General features: G+C 50.6%; 1 protein-coding gene across 1 annotated transcript; it reads left to right on the top strand.

The window, feature by feature from the left end:
- Positions 1-805: 805 nt before the first annotated feature.
- cUnh4orf54 (chromosome Un C4orf54 homolog) lies at positions 806-10,765 on the top strand (the record flags this gene model as incomplete). Its single annotated transcript, XM_080742223.1, has 5 exons — positions 806-3,963; positions 5,313-5,826; positions 6,936-7,439; positions 8,815-9,140; positions 10,231-10,765. The coding sequence occupies 5 exons, from the start codon at positions 806-808 to the stop codon at positions 10,763-10,765; spliced, it is 5,037 nt and encodes a 1,678-aa protein (XP_080598349.1).
- Between the last annotated feature and the right edge of the window lie 1,551 nt (positions 10,766-12,316).

The following is a 12,316-nucleotide window of genomic DNA, read 5'->3' as shown; positions in this document are numbered from 1 at the left end:
CTGTCCATGGTGCTGAGAGGAGCCCAGTCTATTTTGTTACATTGAAGGCCGCAGTGCGCTCTCATCTCTCAATGAGACAAACGTTGACCCCCCCGGTTGTAAAGCACCAGCAGTCAGTCAGTGTGTTCTGTTTGTCCCGGTAAAGCAGCGTTCCTGGAGGCTGACAGCCAGGTTAATAATCCACACAGGCCGTGAGGGCGCGGGCTGACATGTAACAAAACACTGCGCATTCTTTTCCTGTTAAAAATAGCCTCAGTTTAAACATTTCGTCACCCGTGTCTATCTTTGCGCGCTTATGCGCTGCTTGCCTATTTTAAAACCATTGCCGGCGTTACCCCGGCGTCTGCACAGAAATGCACTGTTGTGTTGTGTTGTGTTATGCTGTGTTATGTTGTGTTGTGTTAGTGCTAGAGAGATAACCCCAAAGACGGGGCGATAAAGGCTCCTTGTAGGTCTAGAGACACACGAGTCTCGTCTCGGCGGCGGCTCCATTTCCAGCCCTGCTGTTTTGAGCGCTATGTGGCGATGATATGGGATGTCTGGAGTGCGTCCGTGTCCAATGGGATCCGCGGTGACGGCGCAGCAGAGGAGCGCAGCAGCAGTGGCCGCTGCGCGCACCGCCTCCACACAGCAGCAGCGCCGGGGCTGGTGGTGCTGCTCGTTGTCCCGCTGACACCTCGCTGAAAAGCGGGCTCCCACAGCAGTCCGTTCCGGGGAGATAGATCCGTCTCCATCAGCGCGTCTGAGCCTCTGCTGTGTGTTGTCTCATGCCATACTACGGAGGCTTAACGTCGCGAACTCAGCCATGAAGACAGTGGAGACTTGTGAACAGGCGCCCGGCTGCCGGCGGGAGGAGGAGGCGGACTCTCTGCTCCGGATCCCGGCGCATGGCCATGACGGCCACCACGGGGACAAACTGAAGGATGATGGCCGGTGCGGGGAGCGGCGGGACGGGGCAGACTACGTGGACATGGACCTGTCGGACTTAAAGACCGCCACGGTGATCGGGGAGGGAAACCAAACGTCTGCGCGTGGGAAAAACATGAACGGCGGTGTCTGTGGCGAGACCACCGTGGATCAGACCGACCCTGAACTGAACGAGGATGGTGATAAACATGTGAACGGTGTGGAGGTGGATGAGAAGGCTGCTTCTCCGTTGCGCACAGAGGAATGTATCAAAGCCAAGGATAACGGGCAGCTGGATGCAACACAACATGAGGATATAAAAGACACAGATAATAAACATGAATCGGAGCAGACTGATGGCGTTTATCTGAGCAGGAAGAGCGAGTCTGATGATCTGGAGGAGATTGACGATGATGATGATGTCAGTTTGGTGCTTTCCGATGAGCCGTGCGTAACGGAGGACGAGTCCCACTACATCACCACGCACGAGATCCAGCTGTGCGAGCTCTCCGACCACGAGGGCGACTCGGACACGGGCGTGGGGGGCTCCTCCACCTGGGACGTGGAGGACGACAACGTGGTCTACTCCTTCGTGGACTACGCGCCCGCGGGCGCCGTGGACGCGGACGCGGCGGAGAGGGCGGAGAGGGCGCGAGGCAGGGACAGGCTGTCTGAAAGCGACCCGCGTGACGGCGGCGGCGGGGGGGCCAAGACGACGTGCGGCGCGACCAGCTCCGACGAGAGCGCGTCCAAGACGCAGCGCGTCCACCTGTCAATCAAGACCACGTCGCGGGCTATAAATGAGCCTGGCAACATCGGAGGGGAAAAGGGGAATAATAATCCTTGTCGCGCCAGGGGCGCCGCCGACGGCAAGTTGTTCATCGCGGCGCCGCGGCGCCTGCACTTGGCCAGGAACTTTAAAGGCAAGGACATCAACGAGTACTCCAGCGGCACGTCCAGCGCCGTCAGCGAGCTGGACGACGCCGACAAGGAGGTGCGCAGCCTGACGGCCAAGGCGTTCCGCAGCCTGGCCTACCCGGTGCTGGACGCGCTCACCTTCAGCACGTCCAGCGAGTCCTCGGCCTCAGAGAGTCTCAACAGGTGGTCCGCCTTCGTGGACCTGCAGTATGGCAACATGTCCCATCACCACCAGGGCCTGGAGCACCACCACCACCATCACCACCACCGGCACCACCAGAGCATGCAGGTGTCCCACAAAAACGCCTCGTTTGAGATCGCCAAAAACCTGGAGAATAAGTTAGGCTACAAGGGCGTGGCGCTGGCGAGCATCAAGCCGCCCGGGCCGTGCAAGCTCCTGACCCTGAGTGGAAAGCCATCAGCATCCTCATCATCCTCATCCTCCTCCAAGCAGATCGAGCTGCTGGGGAAGCTGACCGGCGGCGGCGTCATCACGCTGACGGAGACGCTGAATTTCCGCTGCAACGTTAATTCCACCGGCGGCGGGGCGGCAGAGGAAAGGCGCTCGAAATTCGCGCAAAAAAACAACGCGGGCGGATCACGTTCCGCGGATGAGGTTACCAACACCTTGCCAAGCAGCAGCAGCAGCGGCCAGAGGAGGGGAGGAGGGGGCGCGGCGGGCCAGGCCGCCCGCAATGCGGGGGCTGAAGCCATGGAGGACACATCACACAAGAAGGCTGTGGGCCTGTTCGCCTCCAGCGTGATCAAAAATGTCATCTCCAAGAAAATACAGTTCGAGCAGGAGCGCAAGATGGAGAGGGGGGAGATACGCGAGCCTCAGCAGCCCCAGCAGCGCGCCCCGTCGCCGGGCTCCGGCCAGCAGGACTCCTCGGACTCCCACAACAAAGTGTCCAGGAAGACTCTGCCCAGGCAGAGCTCCAAGCACTCCGAGGCGGACTCTGAGAACACCATAGTGTGCGTGGATGAGCTGGGGGACATAGTGGACAGCGGGAGCAACAAGAGCGAGCCTCGGGCGCAACAAGACGAGACTCCCCTCCTCGCTCCAGAAACTAAATTAGAGCCTCCGGCGGTGGCGGCGGCGAATGAAGCCGGAGGAATGGATACTAAAAAAGGAGCATTGGAAGCATCGGCCAAAAGCACGCTGCTTCGCAGCCAAAATAGCGCGTTCAGATCGTGGCGGGATCATGACGGCGGGGAGCTAGAGTTACCGCAGGAACATAGTAATAAAAACGATAAAAGCCCGCAGGGGAGAACGCCCTCAGAGGACACGGACGCGCGTCCCGCTCCGGGATCAGGCGACGGCAGCAAGCTCACCAAAATGTCCCATTTGTTCGTGCCAACTATCCAGCTGCTGGCCGACGACGCAGCGGGGGAAGCGGGACACCACCAGCTGCCTAATATGAATTATATGAATTATTCCACGCGCGCGCCCGCCTATCAAGGAGAGGGGGGAGGAGGCGGAGGAAAGCTGCGCTCAGGCATTAACACGCTGTACGTGGGCGACTCGAGGAGCGTCGTGACCTCCAAGTCCCCGGAGATTAAGATCAATCTGAGGAGCGTGCGGGACCCCAGCAAGCACGACCCGTTCACCGTGTCCAAGCTGCGTGCGCCCTGCACCGCGGCAGCAACCGCCGGCGGCTCCGGGAGAACGGACGACTTCAGGTGCCAGGCGCTCGCCGCGGCTTTAAAGGGCGACTGTCTGGACAGCAAGATACCGCACTTCACCGTGCGAGACATACGAGACAACAGCGGCAGCAAGGGCAAGCTGCAGACGCCCATACACCAGGTGAGAGACGTGCGTAAACTGGTGAAAAGCTCCTATCACTTTGTGTCTTTGGATAACAACAACAACGCTGCTGCAAGCAGCAGTAGCACTAGCAGCACGACAGCTGCTGCTGCTGCCACCGATATTCACCTCCTGCACGCAGAGCCGAAGAAACAGCCAGCAGGGCCCGCGGGCAGCAATAGGAATCTGTCCGTTTCCCCCATTATAATAAAATGTCAGTCTGTGAACACCAACAGCAATGGGAAACAGCAACAACAAGCGGCCGCCGACAGCGAGGCGCAGGAGGTGTCTAAACGGAGGCCGCAGCACGACGAGACATTTGATCTGGACAGGTAAATATATTTTCTTTTTCTGACTATATCTATTATCTACTCATTCTACTGCATGGTAGGCTACTGTGTTCTATCCGTCTGTCATTCAATGTTATATGAGCAGGGGCGTCACACCAAATTCTGGGCCCTGGGTACAAGGATTCACTGTGGGCCCCCCATGAATGTTCTTCATAGGGGGAGGAGGGGGTTTAACCCATTTAGACTGAATGCATGATTTCGCATTATTTTGTGCTTTAACTATTGAAAAATAGCAGATCTACAAGCTCACAGCGCGGCACTGAGTGCAGCGCTGTAGATCAGCTTGTAGATCTGCTATTTTTGAAAAATCGTGCAAGCTGACAAAAAATGTCATGTCAAGGACCCCCAACATGATATGTATTTGACCACGGACCCCCATCTCAAAATATTTAGTCCCAGGGACCCCCCCAGAAGCAAAATTTGAGTTACAAATGTTCACATAAAAATACATAGCTATATTCAAAGATTTGCACACATTTTCACCAAAAATAGCAGATCTACAAGCTTGCAGCGCAGCACTATGTGAGCTTGTATATCTGCTATTTTTCAATAGCTAAAGTATAAAATGATTAAGGCCCCTCCACCTTGGGCCCTATTAACTCAGTCCCACTCCTCCCCCCCCCTCCCCCTTGTGACGCCCCTGTATATGAGATACATAAAGGTTTCCTGCGTAAGCCGAAAAGCTGACTAGGATCTCCTTTTAGTTGACCGTGTACCAGAGAACTGTATACTGTCATGAAACTGTACCTTTTCCTATGCAAACTTCTAATTAAAGGGATATTCCACTTTCAACAGGGAAACAGGGGAAGGGCTTCTCTCCCCACACACACCCATTGTAACTTCAAACTCCATTTTAACCATGATAGATTCATTAAAACACCCATTATTTTTTCTAGTGACTCATATTACCCTCCTAATACGTGAGCAGGCCGTGTTTTTTTAATTTATTTTTAATAATTATTTGGGAAAATGAAAAAAAAAAGAAATACAAAAAATAATTATTAAAAAGAAATGAAAGATTGTATTGAAAAAACACGTCCTACTCACGTAATAGGAGGCTAATATGAGTCACCAGAAAAAATAATGGGTGTTTTTAATGAATCTATCATGGTTAAAATGAAGTTTGAAGTTACAATGGGTGTGTGTGGGGAGAGGCCCTGGGCCTGGAGGGCCTGGTAACATCATCAAATATCTAAATATTGAATCAAGCAAATTAAAAACTGTTCAGGGTGTACATAAAAGCCTGATTAAACAATAAAATGACCAAATGTTTTTTTGGAAAGTGAAATATCCCTCTAAGTCTTCAATCAATCAATCATTCAATCAAACAGGTCGTCTCCCGAGGGGGCTAAAAGTGGGTCATCAGCGCCGCCTCACCCTGGCAGGCCTGTAGGAAACACCAACACCGACTCTGCTGAGGCGGGCACAGCAGACTTATTAATAAAGACCGAAACCAAAACCGCCTCCAAAAGGCAGGACAAAATCCCCACCAGCAGCAGCACCATCACTACGGATAACAAGAAACCCGACTCAAAGATGGCCACCTCCGCCCTGGAGAAACTGCAGGCCGCCGTCAAAACCATGGAGCAGCTGTACGTGTTCGACCGCAACGAGTGGAAGCGGAAGAGCGAGCCGCGGCAGCAGCAGCTCGCCGACAGTCACGTGCTCTCCCTGATCGGCGACGGCTGCGGCAGCCCGGTGGAGGAGGGCGCGGTGCTGTCCAACCTGGACATGCTAGGCAGGAGGGACTCCTACCCCAGCCTGGGGAGAACGCCGCCCGCCACGGCAGGGTCCCCCGCAGCCGCCACCGGCCCCCCAGAGGCCGCCATGAAGAGAGAGGTGAGGGTAGGGGTGGGCAGGGACGTGCTGGCCATTGGGAAAAGCGGGACAACTCCCGAACAGCCGGTTCATTCCCGGGCCAGTCCAGGCCGGCCATTAGGAAAAAAAAAAAAAAATGTCGTCCTTTGTTCCATTTTGGGGGCTGGGCGGCCAACAAAGTAACTCGTCACTGTCGGGCAGAAACCTTGTATCTCCAAGTTTCAAATTTGTACATTTTTTCGCAAAGCAAAGCCCTGCTTCATCATACAAGGCCGTCGCACAAAAGTAGTGAAAACGGCAGATCTACAAGCACACAACGCCTCGCGGTGCGAGGCGTTGTGTGCTTGTAGATCTGCTGTTTTCACTAGTTTAATTCATTTTTAAAATGATAAATACAAAACAAACGGTTTTGGACACCCGACAACGACGAAATATAGCTCATGTAATTGGCCCACTGGCTTGTCACTTTGTCACAAATCTTTGAGTAGCAGCAGCGCTACAGAGAGAGAGAGAGATCTCTCTCTATAGCGCGTAATGAGGGCCTCTACAACTCTTTTTCCCGGGCTGAATCAGGGGCCCAGCATGTCCCTGGTAGGGGTGGGCAATATGGTGATACATCATTGAGACGATACAATCAATGTCTCCACGATACCCCTTTTCAGAGATATTGCATGTATCGTGATACAATGAGGGAGCCATATAAAAAAAATCCTGTTGAATTGTTAAGAGATTCATTGCAGAATTATTTAATTAAAACTGCATTTTGGTCTAAATCCGTTGTTCTCAAACTTTAGAATGTCAAGGTCTCCCCTTAACTCTGACAGTGTACAAATGAAACCCCTTTACTCTGACAGTGTAACTCATTTGTACACTGTCAGAGTTACATAGGCTACTTGTAAGGGCCAATTTTAGACTTCCCGAAAGGAACCCAGAGTCCCTGGAGCCCACTTTGAGGACCACTGTTACTCCTTTTTCTTTTAGTTTTTGTTACCTTGTAGGACGTGGTTGTACTGTCAAGTAACTTGAAAAATAACCATAAAAAACAACATGAAAAATAATCGTGATAAGATCGTGTATCGTGATACAGCTTGGAAAAATATTGTGATATTGTATTTTTCCATATCGCCCACCCCTAGGTGAGGGAGATGCCCAGGACCTACCAGTCCCCCATCGGCCGCGACGACAGACACGCCGCCTCCAGGTCTCTCTCCAGCCAGGGCGCCGTCCCCGCGGCGGCGAGCAAGCACGTGTTCAGCCTGGCATCGAGCCAAGCGGCGCCCACGACGACAACGAGCGCCGTCAAGGCTCCCCAGCCCAGGGCCGGCGGCACGCAGAGCCCTTACGGCGGCAAATCCTGCGCTCCGAACTCCCCCAAACTCCCGGTGTCGCTGAAGATCACGCAGACCAAGCAGCACCGAAGCGGCGCGGAGGCCAGGGAGAGCCACGGTGGCGGCGACACGGAGAGGTTCTCCTTCAGAGCCTTCAGCGCCTCGGCCGACTCCGAGGACTACCTGACCATTCCTGTCAAGGCTCACGGCAGTGGCGGGAACAGCAGCAAGCAGAGTGCGTCCGCCGCCAGGGCGCCACAGGAGAAGACCTCCGTCTACACGTTCACGTCGGCGGGCGCCAACAAGTCTCAGGTAGGGATGCAAATCATCCATTAATTCATTAATAGATAGTTGATAACCTTATCGATCGATTAACAGTTAATTGATAATTTGCGTTTTTGAAGCAGTGAAAGCCACTTCCAAGGAGTGGCCTTGTCTGTCCCGTACCTGTCCTGTGCATGCAGAATTGAGGGTTGGTCAAGCTTCACATGACAATTTGGCCCTCCAGACAAAATCATTCATTCATTCAGAATTCATAAAAATATAGAACTAAAGCACATAGAAAGTATAGATCTAGAACACAGAATGTATAGATCTAGAACACAGATTTCATAGCTCTAGAACACATAGAATAAAAATTCACCGCTTCACTTCGAACCGAGGTTTGACCTTTTTAGGAACAAATGGAAATTCTTATCCAAAACTGAAAATGAGTGCAGACACATAATTGCCTTGAGGTCACACACACACACACACACCCACCTCCCCCTTGCAGTGCTCTATGGAGTCTCATTTCTCTCCAAAGCCCTTGAATATGATGGAACATGATTAAAGATTACTGTGATTTTGTTAAGATCACATTTGTATGTCGTCCTAATAAATGTGCATCGGCAGCTACAAGTGTGCGGCTTTACACTTTTGTCCTAAGATCACATTTGATATCACACACACACTATACCTGTAACATTTCACACACAAAAAGATTAATTGCGATACCTTTATTTTTAATCAATTAATTCCTTAACGATTGATTAATGGACTTTCCATGAATTGTTTTAAAAAAAAATATCCCACGGTTTTGCAACCCATTTTCTCACCCAGTGCCAACTACCTAACCTGTAACCTCGCCTACCAAAGCCTGGTGTAGCCTGGTGTTCGTTCACAACAGGCCGTTTGGTTTCCGCCTAAAGCGCGGAAACCACTAGAAGAAGCGGCGTCGCTTTGATTTGGTTCTCTCCGTATGTTTCCCCAATCTAGCTATTAAAATGCTCCAGTAGCCTAGTGTAGTCTTTCCAGTCGCTACGAGTTGGACTAAAAGATGCATGTACCAAGCACATTTTTCAAAAGCAAAACTACTCCGCATCAAGGAGTTTATTAGGTAGGCCCTAAAAGTATGTCCTTGAGCGCAGGGGAATTATTTTGGGTTAAAACTGTTTCCGGTGGATAGTTCCGGCAAAATTGTCCTACCTAACCTGTAGTCCTGGTTTCCGCTCTCCCCCTGCCGCGCCAGGGGAATTGGGGAGCACCTGGCTGGCTAGGGGGAGGTAGTAGAGAAACCAGGACTACTGTGTGTTTTTGTGAGGGCATTAACCTAGGAGACACGGGGAGAACATGCAAACTCCACACAGAAAGGCCCTATCGCCAACCCCACCTAGGGTGACCTTCCATGAATTGTTAACATCTCCAGTCCCAGGCATCCAGCCCTCCGGGAGCCCCTCCCGGGTGGCACGGCGTGCAGGGCTACAGGAGGCAGGAGGAGGAGAGCCGCCAGTCCCCCCAGCAGCAGCAGCAGCAGCAGCAGCGCTCCAGCGTGGCCATGGAGACCCCCACCTCCACCACCATCTACCACCACCCGCTGAGCCCCCTGAGCCAACACCAGCTCTACTGCTTCTCCCCCACCATCACCCCCGCCCCCGCCATGGACCCCTTCCAGCCCACCCAGAGGAAGATGCTGCTGGACCCCACCACGGGCAACTTCTACCTGGTGGACACGCCCGTCCAGCAGACCACCAGGTACTTAAAGTATACTTATGTAGCTGTTACGAGATAACGGCCAGACACATTTCAGGGAGCGTTCTTTAGGTTATATTATACTTTATTGACAAACAAGAATGGCAGCAGGAGAGCAGCAACGGCAGAGCATATAGAGCAGCAGCATAACATATCAAGCAACAGCATACACTAAGCATCGGCATACTAACAGCATAGGGAATAAGAATAAGCATCTATATGGTCAACTAACCAGCAGCAGCTCAGCGCAACTGAATAGCTATACAGGGCAGGACCCCCTATGTACTGTGGGATCACGTGAGCAGGCGCGCGCACCACAGACCACTCCCCGAACTAGTCTTCTTACTTCACTACGTTCCTTCGCTAAATATGTAGCAATGACTGTTATGTTTGGTTAGGGTCAATTCAATTCAATTCAATTCAATTCAATTCAATTCAATTCAATTCAATTCAAAGGAGCTTCATTGGCATGAGAAAACATACGTTTACATTGCCAAAGCAAGTGTCACAAATAAAATAAAAACAGTCGCATTGTGACATTTTATATATGTACAGGGTATAAAGTTTTTGGAACAAATAGCAGCATTATTGTTTTACAAAAATGCATTTAAAGGTAGCAGCACTGTTTCATACTGTATGTGCTGTGTGTGCAGGTCTAGATGTCAATCCATGGTTTGTAGTCCTTAGGGTGGTTGTGTTCCAGTATCTATAAGTAGTACTGCATTGATAAGTAGTACTATAAGTATCAGGGATTGGCATTATAAGTAATAAATCCTTCCGGACAAGCTCATTAAACGCTCCTAGCAGCTTTGTGCTGTATGCAGAGTCAGACTATGGACTGACCATGGAGTGTAGGGTGAAGGGAGCAAGGGGAGTCGTTAGCAGTCCTTTTGTTATTCATTCTATTTCAATGTCTGACTCCTATGCATGTATTTAAGAAAGAAATGACTGTGAAATGTTTCATTTTTATCCAGAAAAGTGACTTTTGTTGCCCGGACTAGTGAATGGGAAATGTACAAGTGCCTCAAAAAGTTAATATCAAGCCCTGAGTATTACTATTTGCGTTATGATGAGATATCTATCTACCTACCAGACGCCTGTTCGACCCCGAGACGGGCCAGTACGTGGACGTGCCCATGATGCCGCAGCAGCAGATGCAGCCGCCCATGACCATGTCGCCCATGCCCATGTCGCCGCTGGCGCTGAGCCCCACTGGGGCGTACGGCGGCCACACCTACATGATCTACCCAGGCGGCTTCATGTCCGCGCCAGCCACCACCATGATCCCTGGCCACGCGTTCTCCCAGGCGCCGTCCTCGGACGCCGAGAGCGGGGAGAAGACGTCGGCGGCGGGCTCCGGGGGCCGCGGGGCATCGGAGGGCATGTACGTGGAGAGCCCGTACTACCTGGCGTCCACGGGGAAGTCTCCTCACATGATGATGAGCCCCTTCGCCCCCCTGCAGCAGCAACAGCAGCAGCAGCAGCAACAACCGCAGGGTTTCTCTGGAGGAGGCGGAGGCTCCAAGCAGCCCGTCATCAGCATCACGTCCCAGCAGCAGGGACCCCGCATCATCGCCCCGCCCTCCTTCGACGGGACCACCATGAGCTTTGTGGTGGAGCACCGGTGAACGGAGCGCTGCCGCGCCGGTTCCACCCATGCATGTGAGTAAAGCTTTTATTAAAACACTCTACAGACCCTATTCACAGCCCGCCCAAGCACGCGCAGTCGCGCACTCAGCAAATTTCTCAGCAACTTCCTGGTGCTGACGTCAGCTTTGAAGGGTAAACTTACACAGAAATCGCTGGACTTAAAGCCAACAAATCATTATTTCGAACGGTAAAAGTATATTATAACGCTTTGTGCCTTTTACTATCTTGTGTTCTTGATCATGCAAGCCGTATTTTATACTTTACTCTTTGGAAATTGCATTAAATTTGCGATTTCTGTGTTAACTCTATGGGCTTTTAGCAGGGTTTACCCTTCAACCGTGACGTCAGCACCAGGAAGTTGCGTAACGTGAATTCGGTCAATTGCACTGTTTCCCAAACACTGGGTCGGGACCCATTTGTGGGTCATGGAAACATTTTTATGGGTCCCTTATTTTTTGGGTTTCCTACCTTTTGTTTTTAATTATTATTATTTGAAACATTTTCTATAAACATTTCCAAAAAAGCATTTTATTTCATGAATTAAAAACTATTCAATGTTTTCTTTTCTGTAATCTCATGATGAAATCAAAGAAAAATCAGAAAAATTCCATTAATTAGAAGTTCCCAAATGTTTAAGAAGTAGTGAAAATAGCCGATCTGCAAGCTCACAACGCGTCTAGTCTCTCTTTTGGGTCACCAGCTAAAAAGTTTGGGAACCACTGCACTGTTGTATTCGGCCCGATAATCTATTGTCAGCAAATTGAACCTGTGTTTTGTAAACTTTTCAAGTGATGTTGCCCAGGTGGTAAGGCTGCACAACAGAAAAGAAAAGCTTTCATGCTTCACTTATAGACTTATAGACATCACAATATATAATATAAATGGTAAGACGGAATTCATTTCCCAACGTTTTCCTCGCGACTCACGTCAGTGCAACCACACTTTCTAGTTTATCATTATTGATTTAACCACATGAACCCCAATCTGACTAACCATCGTCAAATAAAAGGGAACACCCCTCTCTGTTTTGTTCCTTTTCATTTGAAAAAGTTGTTGCGTAGCATAAGAGTCTGTCTTGAGAGATTACATGAACCCTAGCAGCATCCCTATGCAGGGCATGTCAGAATACAGGTCGAAACATATAGCAGGGGGGCCCCAGTCAGTGATATCTTGGGTTTCAGTGTTAATGACTTTTCCTTCTTGTGCTCGCCAAGTCCTCCTTGACACTGACACCGTACCGTACAGACTGTACATGACAGAGAGACAGTATTATGCAGTGGTAATGTTTTACTGATGTAAAAGTATCAATAGTGCAATGAACAGGGTTCCCACGGTCATGAAATTCCTGGAAATATTTTGAAATTAGACAAATATTTTTCCAGTACTGGAAAGGTTTTGGAATTTATCAAGGGTCCTGGAAGGTCCTGGAAAAAAATAGCTATGCATTTTCTTTGGTTATTGATTTTGTTAATACCTCTGAAATGATCAATAGCCGATCTACATGCTCGTGAGCATGTAGATCTGCTATT

The sequence above is a fragment of the Nannobrachium achirus genome (genome assembly GCF_963921795.1).
Source record: "Nannobrachium achirus genome assembly, chromosome: 14".
Lineage (NCBI taxonomy): Eukaryota > Metazoa > Chordata > Actinopteri > Myctophiformes > Myctophidae > Nannobrachium > Nannobrachium achirus.
The sequence above is the reverse complement of the archived record's forward strand: the minus strand, read 5'-3'. Positions and strand labels throughout refer to the sequence as shown.